This window comes from Eschrichtius robustus, chromosome 19, assembly GCF_028021215.1.
Source record: "Eschrichtius robustus isolate mEscRob2 chromosome 19, mEscRob2.pri, whole genome shotgun sequence".
Taxonomy (NCBI): domain Eukaryota; kingdom Metazoa; phylum Chordata; class Mammalia; order Artiodactyla; family Eschrichtiidae; genus Eschrichtius; species Eschrichtius robustus.
Window position 1 is genome coordinate 35,165,622 of NC_090842.1, and position 17,130 is coordinate 35,182,751.

Below are 17,130 nucleotides of genomic sequence, written 5' to 3' on the forward strand. Positions count from 1 at the left end.
ATCTTATATTCTCTGGGGTCTTAGAATAGATAAAAGGCGGCATTGGTAGGAAGCATGGCGGAGGGTGAGGAGGAAGAAAGATGCTGAAATTGTCTGGGGCGTTGATTGGGTTTCCCAGTGGGAGCATGCCAACCCCTTCCTTCCCTTCAGGTTCTCCAGAATGAGCAAGAGGGGTCCCGTCCAGCCTCCCCTCACATAGAAGGGAGAAGACACACACAGGGAAATGTCATTATCATAGTAACGTTGAGCATTTTTACAGTGAGGTTAAAAACTCCTAGCCCATGACCCTGGGGATTTTGGAACCTTTAAATGGTTGTCTATGTTTCAAAATGGAGATTTCCTATAATTATAGTGGCTACCATTAATATAGTGCTTATTACGTGCCAGACATTGTTCTTAGCACTTCTATACATTAAGACGTTCTATCCTCACAATGCCTCTGTTATTGAGGTAACTGAACTGAGGCACAGAGAGGTTAACTAACTCCCCGAGGCCACAGAGCTAGTCAGTCCTGGGCCTAGGCCACCAGCCCCAGATTCTGTCTCTTTACCACCACACTGAATGGCTAGATTTCTTGATTTTTCTACAAATGAGACCTGGCAGCCCCTGGACCACAGTCCTGCCTGGCAACAATCAGCTGCCCTCTTCAGACGCAGGGATGTGAGCTCTGTTTCAGCACCGCCCCCGACCTGGTCGGACTCACGCAGTTCATTACCCACCTGGGCTCTGAGTTTGCGGCCCTGTGGCAGCACTTCACAGTTTGTATATATTATCTTTTTGGTGCCTCAACAACCGGGAACCACTAGAAGTGCGCTTTACTCCCACTATTTTGCAGACCTGAAAACTGAGGCTGGGAAAGGGCGATAAAGCTGGGAGGAGTGGGGCCCAGGGTGGGAGTGGGGAGTGTATTCCACCCATTTGGGTTTGGGTGTTTGAACAGGGAGGCAAGTGGGACTCCCTGCTCTCCAGCTCAGTGACTGGTCCCCCCAGTGAAACCAGATGTGGATGCACAGGCCAACAGCTGCATCCCAATGGCACCGTCTCAGTCTCCCCACCCTTCTTTCTGAAGCTGTCACATCAAAAATGCAGGGTCATCCATGCTTTGGAGTTGACAGTGACGGCAAAGCCTTGTGATCTGTAGTAATTATGACAATATTAAACATCCGTGTACCATTTTACATATTGTAAACATTTTTACATATGTAACCTGATTTGAAGCTCATAACAAGGCTATGAGGTCAGTATTATTTGTAAATAGGTACTTAAGTGAAGTGACTTGCCTTGGGTCACATACATATATTAGGTGGCTAAGGCAGGATTTGAACTCCAAAGCCCCACTGTATTTCCACCGGTCCTTCTACCCTCCTTCCCACTTATTTATTCGTGCACTCTTCTTTCCCCTACCATTCACTCATCTGCCACCCATCCACTTATCCACACATTCATCGATTCATCCATCTTTCCATCCATCCATCTACTCATCCAGCCATCATCCACCAACCATTTTTCCATCCATCTAGCTACACAGCCATCCAGCCATCCATCAGTATTGAGTGTTAAGTGCTGGGAACTACACAGCTTTCATGACCCCTCCCTCGTGTGCTCTTAATTCCATGCTTAACTGCCACCCATCCCTCCTCCTACCCTACAACTGCCTGTGCTCCCCCCCGTCCCCCCCACACCTCTGATGAGTTGAGTCGGGCAGGATGGACTGGGGATCTAGATGATCCTTTGTTTGCCTCATGGAAACCATCGAGTTCTGGTGGTGGAAGCGAAGGCGCAGGGCAGACCCACTTGGTCAAGGTGCAGCCAGGTGTGTGGGCAGCGATGATGGGCCTAGAGTTTGGTTGGAAGCTGAGGGCAGACAAGGCATTGCAGGCTGGGCCACAGTGTTCTTTAGCCCCATCAGTGGGCCCAGCTCCTAAGGAGCCCTGCCTTTCTAGGTGCTTAGAGGTCACCCTTAGCCCTTTGCTTTGTACCGGGCTGGATGTCCTCTCCGAATGGACAAGGATATACGCCCAAGTGTTTTCATAAGAACCTTCGCGATCATTAAATATAATCGGTCTCAGCTGCAGTTTTGATCGCTGGTGCATGCACACAATTCATCACAGCAAATTAGGTCCATCTTCAGAACTTCTGGCCCTGCGGCCTGAGGGTCTGTCAGCGAGGGGGCTGGGCCACGTGGGCTCCGGAAGCCATTCTGGGGGGATGATGAGCCATGTTTTCTGAGGAGGACCACCCTCAGAATAATCTGCCAGAACAGCGCTCCCGCTGCAGGGGTTAATTTTCTAGAAATTTTGAGGATGCAGGAAAGTTTTCCTTCTAGCAAAAACTTGGAGGAAAGAAGAAAAGGATGTGATCGAAGTTTTAAAATATCATTTATAAAACCTGAAAGCACTGGGTTAGTTGAGGGACCAGAACATATGTGTTCTGTATAATTAGTGACCGTGTGACCTAGATTTTCCAGGACAGTCCTGATTTCAAGTATTTTGTCCCAGCTATTGGCTATTTGTCCTGGTTTTTTGGCTTGTGAAATATGATGACTACATATGGAGCTGAGTTTTCTCATCAAATTTTAATGAATAAATATTTAAAGCTGTAAAGGCTTGGAAAGATTTCAGAAAAAATTAAAGGGAAAATTTCCACCCACTTTTTTTCCCAACATGGCAAAATGCGTCTGTGGGTATACCTCATGCATGCTTCCCGTTCCCCCACTGAAGTAGCAGAGGAAACACTTCCATCCAGCAGGGTTTGAAAACTGTCAAGGCCCCAGTCCTTTGGACTTGGTGGTAATTGCAGGGGAGGCCTCTTCGCCGTGTGGCTCAGGCCTCTGTGCTCAGGGCATAAAGCCTCTGGTTCTAAAGGTCTCGAGAGGTCCTCTGTTCTTCTGTGGCCCCGGGAGCCATGCCATGGATGATAGCCATAGGCTTGGGCACCGCAGAGGAAGCCCTATGCATCACGGAGGTGGAAAAGGCCTTGCAGCCAATTCTGGCCAGTGATATGTCCCCTGGATGCTATAGCTCCCACCCGTCCAGCCGAGGCCTCTACACGCCTCGTCTCGCTGCTACAGTCTGTGCAACTTCCAGCTTCCAACTGCCAACCCTAGAACAAGAGACGTGGACTTCCCTGGTGGTCTAGTGGCTAAGACTCTGCACTTCCAATGCAGGGGGCGCGGGTTCGATCCCTGGTTGGGGAACTAAGATCCTAGATGCTGCGTGGCCAAAAGAAAAAAGAAAGATGTCTTCTGTAGAACAAGAGACATGAGGATTACAGCGCAGGATTGGCCCTGCATTCAGCTGTAGAATGCGACACACATTTCATCCTCCCACCTGCCCGCTTACTCTGTAAGATCCCACCCAATTTTTTAAAAAATGATGGGAAAATACACATACATAAAGTTTACCATCGTAACCATTTTTTAAAAATTAATTAATTTATTTATTTTTGGCTGCATTGGGTCTTTGTTGCTGTGTGCGGGCTTTCTCTGGTTGCGGCGAGCAGGGGCTACGCTTCGTTGCAGTGCGCGGGCTTCTCATTGTGGTGGCTTCTCTTGTTGCGGAGCATGGGCTCTAGGCGTGCGGACTTCAGTAGTTGTGGCTCACGGGCTCTAGAGCACAGGCTCAGTAGTTGTGGCACGCGGGCTTCAATAGTTGTGGCCCATGGGCTCTAGAGCGCAGGCTCAGTAGTTGTGGCATGCGGGCTTCAGTAGTTGTGGCTTGTGGGCTCTAGAGCACAGGCTCAGTAGTTGTGGCATGTGGGCTTCAGCAGTTGTGGCTCATGGGCTCTAGAGCTCAGGCTCAGTAGTTGTGGCGCACGGGCTCAGTTGCTCCACAGCATGTGGGATCTTCCCGGACCAGGGCTCGAACCCGTGTCCCCTGCATTGGCAGGCGGATTCCTAACCACTGCGCCACCAGGGAAGTCCCGTAACCATTTTTTTTTTTCCCCTTAACCATTTTTAAGCAGACGGTTCATTGGCACTAAGTACCTTCACAGTGTTATGCAACCATCACCACCATCCACAGATCTTTTCCATCCTCCCAAACGGAAACTGTGTCCCCATGAGTCAGTGACTCCCCCTCCCTCCCGCAGCCCCTGGAAACCACCATTCTCCTTCCTGTCTCTAGGAACCTCATAGAAGTGAGTCATACAGTCTTTGTCCTTCTGTGACCAGCTCGTTGCACTTAGCACAGTGTCTTCAAAGGATCCCTGGACTTCTAAGGGAAAAGTATAGCATGCCCTGGGCGGGGCCGGGGACATGGAGGAGAGGGGCAGCCCTGTTTCTTCTCCTCTCCCCAGCCCTGTCAGTGGAGGCTTTGCCTCACTACCATCGCTCGTTGGCTGTCATTTCAGAAATACTGAGTTTTTAGCAAGCGCGGGCTCTGAGCCGACACAGGGCCCAGCAGAGAATGGAGAGATGAGGTCCCTGCCTGCAGCTCATGGCCTAGTGAGGGGCGGGGAAACAGCCTGCTCACCGCAGGTTGAGGAAAGTGCTAGAAGGACACCTGTGCAGGTGAGGAGCTGCACCAAGACAGGGGCCCCTCATCATACGTGCAGGAAGGGCTTTCCCAGGGCACGGAAATCAGATGCGGAGGAGCCTGGGGAAAGTGGGGGGAGCCTCGGGGCAGTGGAGTGGCCGCCGAGAGGGCTGAGTGAGGAAAGACCTTGGCCTGGGTGGGGAGCCGAGAGAAGGTGGTAGAGGCTTCGGCGCCAGCAGTCGCCGGACCTTGTAGGGCTGTCAGGCCTGGCGTCCGGGACCTGGATTTCTTCTGGGTGTGGTTGGGACCCACTGGAGGTTAAGCAGAGATCTCCCACTTCCCTGCTCCCTGGAAGAGAGAACCTGGGACGTTCCTCTCATGGCACTTTGTTCTCTCAGTGTCCCATGGCCACGAAGAGGAAGCCCTGGCTGGAACCCGGGTCATCGGCAAATGGGGGCTTGCAGGGGTGTCCCCCCAGTGGTGTGAGTGAGGGCAGGTTAACTGCACTGTGTGGGGAGATGAAAAGCCAGAAATAACAATAACCGACCCCTGAACCACTCTGCAGCATGTTGTCAGTGTAACGTGTGTGTGTGTGTGCACGCACGCCTGGGATTGTGGGGTGTCCACGATTGTGTGTGTGATTGTGGTTGTCTGTGAGACTGTGTGTAGGTGCCTGTGGACTATCCATGAGTGTGTGTGTACCTGCGTGCATTTCATTTTGGGGTACCTGTGCGTGTGCATGTGTGTATGTGTTTGGAACCCAATGGGGGATTATGCAGAGATTTCCCGCTTCCCTTGATGTGTGACTTCGGGGTGTCTGTGAGAGTGTGCATTTGGGGGTGGGCGTAGGTGCGGAGGAAAGAGGAGCCCTGTCATACCATGCTGCATTCATAAGTGCCCCCAAGGGCAGTGCCCACACAATGCCTGGCTCTCTCCTTCTCCCCCGTGAGATACAGCGGTGATGGGTGGGAGGATTCTCAAGTTCTTTGGAAGAAAGGGAGGTACGAGGGGATTATCATCAAGACTCTTGAACGAGGTGGTTATGGAAAACTGGTGCTGTTCTCTCTGAGTGGTTGAGGGAGGGGCTGCCTGCTTCCCCTCCCCAAGATGGCCATTTTGACGCTCCTGTGTGACCCTAGGGAAGGCGGGTTTCCCAGGTTTGCTAGCACCTGGCGCACCCAGAAACCCTTAGGCTGCATGGTGGGCCCCGCCCTCAAGGCAGCGGTACCCAGGCCCTGGGGGACCATGCTGGCCTCAACAGAGCTTCATCTTCTAGGCTCCATCCTCTTCTTCAGAACGTAACCCTGGAGGGTCCCACATCCCACTCCCTCAGGTGAGGACCCTAAATAATGACGGGCCACGTGCCATCTAATAGCACTGCCCACCCTCCCCCCACCCTGGGCATCAGCCAGTCAGTGTACTGGAAGATATCTCGAGCATCTTGAGGGCCTCTCAAAATACCAGTGGCCTCAAGCTGGCAGCCCGTGGGCCAGATTTGACCTACAGACATGTTTTCATTGGCTGCGTCACGCTTTAAATATCAAATGTTTTATTTTTCAAAAAATCTCGATTTTTCAGTTTTCCCTACAGAACCAGAAGTGCTGGCAGCGCTAGGCCTGCATTCCCACAGGGCCATCATTACCTGGAGCCCACGAGGGCAGCCCCTTTCCCACGAGGCTGGGGTCCTTGGGCCATCATTACCTGGAGCCCACGAGGGCTGCCCCTTTCCTACGAGGCTGGGGTTCTTGGGATGACACCAGTCCCCACTGTACCTTATTGCCTTGCACCTGGCCTGGGTGGAGCTTGCTGGTCGAGTGGGCCCGACAGCAACCTGGCCCCTGAGCGGAGGCCTCTGTCCAGTCCGGGCCCAGCGGCACATGGCAGGGAAGCTCTGCCCACAGCAGCCGGGTCTCCCCGACATCAGCCGCTGTTTTTCAGTATATTACCCTGTGAGTGTGGTGCCCCAGCTGATAGGATGTTCCATGCGTGTGGGTGCCTGGTCTTCTCTGACCGTCACTAAGACCGGCAGATGTGTTCTGAGGTGGGAGGAGAGACCCGTCTCTTGGTCTTGGGAGCCCCGTCTTCCCGCACTATTTTTAATGGAGTTTCAGCACCTCTGCCTTGGTCTCTCCTCAGGCTCTGGTGGCCTGTACGCTTCGGTTCCTGCCCTGCTCCGGCAGGATGGAATCCTGTCTTTCAGAGGTCTGACCCAGGCTCTTTGGGGGCAGGGGGCCATGTCTTAATTCGTATTTGAGATGAACCCCAGGGGCTGGTTCCAAGCAAGCGCTTGGCTAATGTGTTTAGAATGGACTTCCCAGTGACCCGTGACAGGCCAGTGCAGTGTCCCCACCCAGGAGGGGCCAGAATCCACAGCAGGGAACCAACTTGTGGTCGCCTGGCACACCACGGCCAAAACCCTTGATTCTCGGTCCTTTGTCCCAGGTTTGCTGGGCACCTTGTCCCTGAGGGGCTCCCACCTCCCTTTGGAGAACCAGCAACAGTGATGGCCGAATTAACTGGGGACTCGGCGTCAGGCTTGTTGCTGAGGAGGGGCACGTCTCTAAGCAGCCCTGGAAAGATTTCACCCTCCTCTACCCGTGACACAGCCGCTCCCTAAAGTCGAGTCGCTGGCCTGCGATTCTCTGCTCACAAACAGACCGACTGGGGCCATTTGCATTCTGAAGCGCAGTTCCCTGGAGTCCGCGGGCCCTCTGGGCAGGTATTATTAGTTCCCTTGTTTTGTTGGGTGACTCTGAATGGGAGCCTGTTTACGGGCTGAGTCCTAATAGAAGGCTTCAGTTCCCTCCTAATAATCTATTCTCTGGTGGGTTTTATTTCCAAAGCACAGCCGTATAGAACCTGCCCCCTTGGGAATTTATTGGGCTTTTTTTTTTTTTTTTTTTTTTTCCACAGCAACATTTTCTCCCACATTTTCACTCAAAGGAAGATCTTTTTCCCACTCACGGGACTGGTTGTTGGCCAGGCCACCTGCTTTGGGCTCTTGGGTCCTGGGTGCTGCTGGGCACTGGCGAGAGGGGTTTAGAGGGGGTACTCGCTTGCCCACCCGGGGTCCTTAGAGCAGCAAGGAGAATGAAAGAGAGCAGACAGTCAGCTTCTTTGGGGACACGTCCAGCAGCAGCAGTCAGGGCCACGCGGCTCTTCCTCACGTGGCCCCAGGTGACTTGAGGTCCCCGAAACTGCTCCTGCTCTGGGTTGTGCCAGAAAGCAGTAGTTCCCCCCAAAGCCAACCCTACTGCTCCTTAGAAGCTGGCATCTCCCTCCACGCCAGGAGTTCCGCATGAACTGAGGCTCTCACATGAGAGACAGACTTCCCCAGCTAAGCGGGTACGCCGCTCACTTCCTGCTGCTCTGGATTGGCAGACGACAGCCTGTCTGGCTGTCTGGGAGGCAGGGTCAGGGAAGGCCCACACACATCCCCACGCGAGGAGGAGCTGCCTTGGCCTCGTGGGATATCTCAGGCTTTGTCCCAGGGTGGTGGGTCACCAGCTTCACTCAGGACCCTCCGATGCCAAGGACGGGTCTCCCTTCCACACGGGCGAACCTCTCCTTGCCCTCTGTGCAAATGGGCAGCCTCCGGCTTGCTTGGTGGGCCCAGGGGGACGTGGGGCGCATACACGTCAGGGCCCGGATCCCCAGGAGAGCGGCTGCGTCACCGGGCAGGCATTTAGAGGGAACCTCAGCCATCACTCACTCCTAATTTTCATGACGTGCATTAACGAAATTGTGTTCTGAGTATTCATTCAGTGCTGTTTACGGTGTGCTCTCGAGTGCGCTTACCGTTTGTCAGAAGTGCAAACTAGCGAACATACGAGCCTTTAAGACAGGCCATCTGTTCGTCTTAGACCCTTGGACGATTGTCAAATGCTTCTAAAAATAAGTGCTCACTAGCAGAGAGGGGCTGCCCAGGTGATACACAGCAGAGAGGGAAGCAGGGCTGCCTGCACCTGTACCCTCCCCAAAGGGAAAGATACAGCACGTGTGCTGGGCGTGGGTGGGGGCCCGAGAAGGGCGCAGAGCCGGGTGAGAGCCTGAAGGCCCTGCCGATAGACCTTTCCGGCTGGAGGTGTGTGCGTCTCCCTGTTCCTTGCCTCTCGTGTAACTCCGCAGCTCAAGTACTTTCGATGGCTCCCCGTGGCCCAGATTTAAGGGCAAGCTGCCTCGTCTGGCATCACGGAGCCTCATCAATAAGACCCCCTCCTTCCTTTCCAGGCTTGTCTCCACGGCACATACCCTGTCCTTCTGCCAAGCTGAATTATTCATTGTTCCCCCAACATATGCTGCACTTTTCACATTTCACAGGCAGGAGAGGGCTGTGGTGAAGGGTGGGCTCTGCATACAGACCGCACAGGTGCAGCTCCCGCACCACCATTAACCAGCTGTAGCACCTCCACTCTGTGCCTCAGTTTTCTCATCTGTAAAATAGGGATAATGAGAGTATTTAGTCCCCAGGGTTGTCGTGAGGCTTAAATGAGTTAATATAAGTGAAGGGTTAAGAATGACACAGTGAGCTCACGATGAGTGTTAGCTGTGATCGTTGTCAGGGTTCTTCACACCTTCAGCCTTTGTCTGGGTGGTCCCATCTCCCTGGAAAGCGAACACACACACACACACACACACACACACACACACACACACACCAGTGCAAATCCTAACCCGAGCCATCCTCAAAGGGCAGCTGGGAGGCCAACTTTTTCCTTAAGCTCCTCCCAATCAGAAATGTTCTCCCCACAGTCCCTTTTTGTGAAATCTCACCCCCTCCTTCAGCCATGAGCTGGTAGCAGGCCAGGATGTGCCTCACTCTCTCTCTCTCTCTCTGTCTCTTTCTCTCTCTCTCTGTCTTCCGTCTACCACACACAGCCAGGCTCCGTGTTTGTTAAACAAACAAATAACAGAACCTCGCTTAGCCTGAACACGGCTGCAGTGTTAGCCCGAAGGATCTACCTTTTCCCCTGGAAACGAATCCTCCCGTGGTTAAGGCAGGTTCTTGGACTTGGTCGCTGCTCCTGCAGACTGCTCTTTGTAACACCAGCCTTGTGAGAGCCACTGGGGCTGGAGCCGCCAGGGAGTGGCCCAGCGGTAGGCAGTGGGGAGAAAGGGGATTAACCACAGCCTCTTTCCCAACCTAGAACCAGAGGGAGGTGATGTGGCGAAGCCAGGTGGGCTCTGCAGGTGGGGCTGGGTGAGCAGGGAGGGTGGGATGCTCTGGGTCTGGGGGCTGTGTCCCTGCGCCCTTAAGTCCTGCCACAGGGAGGTGAGGCCCGGCCCCGGGACCTGGCCTTCCCTTGCGCCCCTTGAGAGTAAGGGTGTTTGAGTCCAGGCCGCCCCCATTCACTGTGGAACTGTGAGCTTCTCAAGGGAGAGGCTGGGGCTCCTCCACCTCCGTGTGTCCAGCGCCCGGCTGGGGCCTCCGTGAACCGCTGGGGAAGGGACGAGCGAAGGAGCGAATGACGGGATGAGTACACACCTCCTCCCTCCTCCACAAAGTCTACTCGCCTCACCAGACGTCCCACTCTGTTCCCTGGGGGGAGGGAAAGCAGTGAATTGTGGGTACAGAGGTTGTAGCCAGGGGGCTGGTGGGGAGGGGACAACGCGGGGAGGGCCTTTATTAGACGCTGCTGTTCCAGAGATAGGACCATCCAAGGTGCTGCCCTCTCCGGAGCGGTCCTGAGATCTCGCCAGCCCCGGGGACACACAGAAGGAGGAGCTGGGAGAGGGATCAGTCTGTCAGACCTCCAAGAAGCCCCCACTGCAAGCCCCCAAACGTGTTTGGTGCCATGGGGGTACAAGCAGGGAACAAACAGCCCCTCGTTCACGGAGCTCCCTGTATCTTGGACGCCGTTTATGGCAATGTATGTAGCACTTACTCTTGGCCAGCCTGGGATAAGTACACACACATTATCTCCTGAGTCCTCAGGGCATCTTAGGAAGTGGGCTCTGCTATTTCTGCACCCCCCTCCCACAAGCCCCCAGAGGTCAGGGAACTTGCTCAAGGTCACATGGCTAGTAAGTGGCAGAGCCAGGATTCAAACCCGGGACTCAGCCCATCTCAGCCCATAAGGGCTTGCCCCCTGCCTTGGGATCCCTCAGGGCAGTGGCTAGCACAAATGGGGCACTTGCAAAGGACCAGGCGAGGTGCCAGGACTTTAGAGATATTTTGTCATCAGAGTGGCTGGAGCACAGGAGAGGCAGCTAATAATGACCCGCAGTGCAGAGAAATCCTCTCCAGCCCATGCCCGTGCATCCCAGGATGTGCAGAGCAGTCTCTCATTGCCTCACAGGCAGTGTTTTCCAGGCCACCAGGCAGCCAGCATGTTTAAGCACCACTAGTCTTTTCTCCTTGACTCTGTGGTGAGTGGGCATCAAAGGGAGACCAAGCAGGGTCCCAGACCAGGGGACAGAACACAAAGCCAAGACCTGGAGAAGAAATCCTGATTGCAGACAACGGGGGGGGAACGCACCAGTGTTTGTGTGTGCGTGTGCATACGTGTGTGTGCATGTGGTGCGTATGCATGCCTGTTGCAGGGCATGGAGGTGTGTTGAGTCAGGGATGCCTCCTGGGGCTAGTGGATGGGGCCCCCACCAGAATCTCCAACTGGCCCATGCTAGGGTGTGTCTGTGCTTTGGGAAGGATGGTCCAGCCACAGACTCCGTGATCGTGATGCTCCCTCATTGCCCAACATGTACCCTGGCTTCGCTCCAAATCCAGGTTATTTTACTGCTGAATTTCCTAGCAACAAACATGGTGGCTGTCACCCAGGGATCTAGTAAAGGTTTTCTGAATGAACGAATGAATGAATGAATGAATGAACGAACAGCCATGTAAATGAATGTGAGGGTGTGACAGAGGGATCCTCAGCCTCAGCCCTCTGCGGATGACTTCCACAGAGAGAGGGTTCACCAGGATCCCAGCTAGGGCCCGACCTCTCACCCGTCACTAACTCGTATCCCGGGGGCAGATGGCCCAGTGCACCAGGCAGAGGCGCTCGGAACAGGCCCTACCAGAAACCTCCACCAGGAGAGCCTCACTGGCTCTGCCGAGAGGATGGATCTCGGCCGCAAACCAGTGCCACCCACCCCCCCTTCCGTTCTCCCATTTTATTTTTCTCACCTGCTCCTCGGCCCACACCTGCGTCTCCCTGGCAGGCAGAGAGGCCTGTGTGGATGCCAGCCACCGCCCCCACCCCCCCCTCCCCAGGGACCTCCCGGTCCTTGCCGGCTGCCACCCCTGCCCCAGCCCCGGCCTTTACGATGCCGGGAGGTGTTCTTCTGCGGGGTTGGTAGCATCTTTAAAAAACGATTTCCTTCCTTCTCTGAAGGGGCTAAATATAGCACAGGCATAAACAGAGAAATAGACATTAAGCCAAAATGCCCTTGTGAGAACCATGCCGGGTGGAAGGAGCTCTAAGAAGACTTGATGAAGCTCCCTCATCCCTCGAACCAACCGCAGCTTCAAGCCGTGGGGGGAGCAGCCACGGGTTTTTAGGGTTATTGAACTGTGCCCCTCGCCAGTGGCTCCGCCGGGAGCCGCTCAGCGCACAGGTGTGCTGGCGATTGCTGAGTCCTCGAGACGGTCCCTGCCACCCCCTCCGCCCTTTTCGAGACCGCGCCCTGGGCCTGTGGAGGAGCTGATGCCATCCTGGCCGAGCACAGGGGCTTCTCAGCCACCCCCATACTTACTGGGCGGCCTGGACCGGGCTCCCTCAGAGCCGCCATTCTGCACCCTTAAACCCACACCCATCGTTGTTTGGGTGTCTGTGTGTCTCTAGGCATCCCCCCCCACCCCACGCAGTCAGGCTCCTCGAGGGCCAAGCCCAGCTGGAGTCATCCCCTCCCTTCCTCTCTGCCCGTCCCAGGGCAGAGCACCCAGCAGGCACTTCACAGCGCAGTGCTGAATGAATTCTGGTGCCTGGCCCCCTCGGGGCATCAAGTTTCCACGTTTCCATCTGCTGTGACATCCTGGGCTTTTGTTCCTGTAGAACTTCAGGTAAGGAAGTTTCACCCTCTTTGAGGAAGTTCTTCCTTGAGTCTAACCGAAGAACCGCCAGCTACTGCCCCTTAAGAGAGAAGGCCATTGTTGTTTTCACCTGAGAAGTGGCATTTATTCTTGAACTGTCCTAACCAGCAGTCCTAGGTGTAGGTTTCCATCGCCAGGATTTCTGTGCCTGGCTGAGCCAGTGTGGACCATGTGTGTCACACCGGCCCTGTTCTTGGCATCTTAGCAAGAGGCTGCTTCATTATCCAGACAGCCCTGGACGTCCGCCTTTTCCCATGTTGCTGGTGGATGGTCCTGAGGACTCTGTGAAGATCAGAAATCATCTGGTTTTCTGTGCTTATGAAACAGAGTCCACACTCAGGGGCATTCAGGGCTCCCAGCAGTCTTCCACGTGACCTCTGTGCTGGGATCACCCCACTGGTGCCTGCCTGTGCCGAGCTTACTCCAGCCTCCATACCTTCGTCTGTGCTGTGCCCTCCTCTTGGCATGTCCTTTCCCCTTTCCACATACCTACATCCTACCCATATGTTTATTCATTTATTTATCCTTCCATTGATTCAAAAACATTTACTCAGTGTCTCCTTGGTGCCAGAGCCTCGGAGCCATAATTTGAGAATGAGGAAAGGGCTATACATGTTTACCTTCCTAATGTCCCTCTTCTTCCTCCTCCCCAACCCCCCCACAAATCAAGAAGGACCGGACCACACCCGGAGGACCCAGGCCACGTGGCACTGTTAACTCACTGGCTGCTGGCAGGGTGGGCGAGGGAGACCACCACATCGTTCCTGGCAGCTGCGCCTGCTGCACCACCGCTGGGCATGGGAGGCCCGGGGGTCCGGTCAGCACGGTGTGCAGCCCTGGGCCAGGTGCTGGGGTCAAGAAAGGAAGTGATGCCCCGCTACCTGCCGCTCAGCAGAGGCGGCCAGGCTGGCCCTCGGGAGGCGCATAGGTGTGGGGGCCGTGGGCTGGGCTGGAGGTTCCTCGAGCAGCTGCAGAGATGGGAAGCGCCGTGTGCCCAGAGGACTTCACGAGTAGCACGGTTGGGAGGAGAGAGGAGGCAGGAGCTGAATCAACAAAAGCTTGGAAGCTAGGAGGGTGGTTTGATGTAGGGTGGGCTCAGCTCCCCGCAGGACTGGCTGCTGGCCGTGCACAAGCGCAGGGAGAGGTGCCTCGGCGGCAGGGTGGGCGCTCCCATGGAAACCGCCGCATCCCATCTGTGGCCTCAGACAACCTGCCTTGTGCCTCTGGGTCCCTGACAACCCCACCGAGGTGCCAGGCAATGCTGGCAGAGTCTGTGCTCATGTCTGGAGAGTTCAGATGATCCGCCGACTGGGTGCCCACGAGGGCATAGGGCGCTGTGGGAACCCTGCCTTATCGCCCAAGCCCCTGGCTCTCTTGGATTCCAGTTGCCACCCCTCCTGCTTCCTAGCTGGATGTACTTTTACCCTGTCTGAGCCTCAGTTTCCTCATTTTACCCCGTCCTACCTTGTAAGGCTGCTGTGAGGATCGACAGAGATGTGCCTGCAACCGCACATAGCACGTGTGCTTGCCAAACTCTGGCCACGTGGCCTGTGCCCGGGAGCCCAAGGAAGGAGGGCGGCAGTGGTTGGTGTTCTGTGCCTCGGGAGTCAGCGGGCATCTGCTGTGTGAGGACGGGGCGCTGCCTCTCCCTGGCCGTGAGCTTACCGGAGGGGCTGGTGCCATCGCCGGGAGGCAGCAGCCGTGCCTTCCGTGGGAAGGGGCTGCCACCGGGGCCCTGGGCCGGGGAGGTGGCCCCAGGCCTCCCGGCGAAGCTGCAAGGCATCCTCTGGTCACCCTCACCGCCCAGACCCGGAGCCCGGGAGAGAGACGCAGCGCCACGCCTGACCCCTGGTGGTCATCGGCAGAGCTGCAGGTGCGGCTCCCAGCCCCGGAGGAGTGGCGGCGCTGGCGGGGCGCCCACTTCTGGGGAGGCTGCTTCCCGTCACTGGGGGCCCTGTGCTGCCCCCGAGCAGGGTTGCCCTGCCCCGGGTGGATTTTGCTTCCTTTCTCCAGGTGTCATGAGGTCGAATACCATCTGAGGCTTTGATGAGATTGGTGTGGATTTGGAACACAGACCACTGAAAAGAAACAAAAAGATTGTAGGCTCTTAGAGGCCAAATCCCACCCCCAGCCCCAGGCCACTAGCTCCCGTGGAAACAGACCTACACTGCTGGCCTGCTCTGGCTGGTGTGAGGGAGGAGATACCGTGGGCTGTGGCGAGAGGGAAGCGTTTGGCCAGAGGGGCCCACCCGGGCCCTGGATTCCCAGGCGGATTCGGACAGACGACACAACAGTCTTCCGGCCAGAGCACTGTCTCGTGACGGCACAGGCAACCTCCCTCCCCTGGCGCCCTCCCTGTGGGTGACCTGCCCCCTGCCTCGGCCGCAGGCACCAAGACCGCCCACTTCCTCAGCATGTCCGTGCCACTTGGGTGTTTCTTGGCTGGAGAACTGCAAGGCACATCTGCTGTCTCCCTGCACTAAGCTCAGAGCAGCTCCCCGGAAGGCCCGAGAAGGAGATCTGGGGGAAGCCTGCAGGCGATCAGATATAATTTCCTCCTGATCGTTAGAGCAAAAGGGAGATGGAGAGGTGAACAGGGATGTTTTTAATTCCCACTACCTCCCCAGCATTTCCCCTCTCCCTCCATATAGCCAGTCCCCACGGTACGACCTGAATGGTCTAAAAACAAAAATTCATAGGGAGCCCAGGTTGGCAGCAACAGGAACCCATCCCCAAGCCCCCAAATCAACGTGGCGTCTTGGCAGCTGCGTCCCCGGAGCACTTTTTCCTTGTTGCATTTTGTTTTGTAATAAACGAGATGCTTTTCTGCGGCTCTCGGCGTAAATGCACTGAGTGGGAGGGGACAGGCACGCTCTCCATTCTTCTGCCCTCATGCGTGTCCCCTTTCTTCGCCTTTGCAGAACCACACGATGAGCCAGCACGCACAGTGAGGGACCGCGCGACAGGACACCTCTCCGTAGAAGGCCTGCCGGAGACGCCGTGGGGAGGGCCATTTGAACATTACATCCAATCAAAGTGTCATTTGCAACCCAGATGTAAAACTCTAATGATTTGGCCATGAGGCGCTGCTATTATAAGCAGCTGGAAATGAATATTAATGGCAGAGATTAAAAGTATTCCATGCTCAGTATTTTTTATTGTCCTGCTACAGCTAGTGTGCTTTTAGAGTTTCCGCCGCAGACTACATTTCTAGAGTTAGAGAAACCCGCTTTTTGAGGCTATTGTCCTTTGTTCCTTCATGTATTATATTGATAGTTTTTAAAAAAAAGGATTAGTGTGATTTTTTTTTGCTTTGCTTCTTTTTTTTTCTTTCTTGTTTTTCTTTCCCCCCTTTCGGTTAACTACTTTTTAATTGCAATTCTAGGTAATTGTGCATCGTGATGTGATTGCTTGGCTATTGTCTGAATATTTCCTTTTAATTTTTTAATTAAAGACTAATGCTTTGATTGGATTTGCCAGTTCACCGGACAGTGATTAAAACTATGTAATGAATATAATCGGTTTCAGTGCAACTGGATGGTCTGCTTTTAAATGTGACTTAATCTGACTGCAGTAACTAGTACAGTTCAATAAAGGGAATCCATGCGATTAGCATCCGGCTGCTTGGTTCTCTCCTCCCCAGCCCAGGGCTGTGTGAGGGCTGTCGTCACCTACGGGGTTGTGTCCCTGTGTGAGTTCCCGTGGATCGCACATGCTAGTGGGGACCTGCACACAATAGACCCAGCTCCCCTCGGGTAGGAAGAAGCATAGTAATCTAATGCACACAGACTGGATGAGCTGGCAGGAGGCACGGCACGGAAGTCAGAGTGGGAAGAACCTTTAAATACTCTGATCGTCTCATTTATGGATGGAGAAACTGAGGCCCAAGGATAAGCGAGCGACTGCACTGAGGCCACGGAATAGGTTGATAGGGTGGCTCACGTTCATCCACGTCGCCTCTCCCCCTTGGGTATGGCTTTCCTGGCTGCTGGATGAAGCCGGTCACGTGGTTAACCCTTACCTTGCCAGGACTCCAGGCAGGACCTGGATTCTAGTTGTGGCCAAGGCATGGGGATTGGACAGGCGTTAGGGATGGCTGCCCGGCCCCATGAGCTCCAGAGCTGAGGGCTGCAGAGTGAGCCAGGGAGGAGCCGCAGTCTCCCAATCACAGAGATCCGTGGGATGTGGAAGCACTGAGACCAGTGGCTGCAGCCAGGACTCTACTGGGGCAAGCGAGGTGCCTAGGATGCAGAATCTCAGGGTAGGGGGGGGCCTGCTCTCAGGGGCCCCAAGAATGGACATTTCCTGACACTTTGCACCCTTAGGTGCCTTGCTTGCCTCACCTCCTCTTGGTCCTGCTGGCGCCCCAGGACCGACCCAGCAGCCTTCGCCTCCCACATGCCCGTCCTCTCGTGCCTCCATCGTGCTGGTGCTCAGCCAACTTGCCAGTCAGAAGCCAGGGCTTCAGAACCTGCACGGGGAAGCCCTTCCTTGTTAACTTTTCACAAGGGGCAGGAAAATCGGTTATTACCCTCTGCAGAGCGGAAATGAAACAGGCAGACAGATTGCACCTAATTATAATGTAATACTAAGTCATGGCGTGGAATTTGGAGCAATTAT

The 17,130-nt window shown here is 55.0% G+C and overlaps 1 protein-coding gene across 1 annotated transcript in view; it reads left to right on the top strand.

Moving 5' to 3' along the window:
* Positions 1-15,805, top strand: part of ZNF423 (zinc finger protein 423) — a 329,943-nt gene extending 314,138 nt beyond the window's left edge. Inside the window, exon 8 of the mRNA XM_068527822.1 lies at positions 15,432-15,805. Coding sequence (XP_068383923.1) covers positions 15,432-15,461 — 30 coding nt within the window. The 3' untranslated portion in view covers positions 15,462-15,805. The remainder of the gene's footprint in view (positions 1-15,431) is intronic.
* Positions 15,806-17,130: the final 1,325 nt, after the last annotated feature.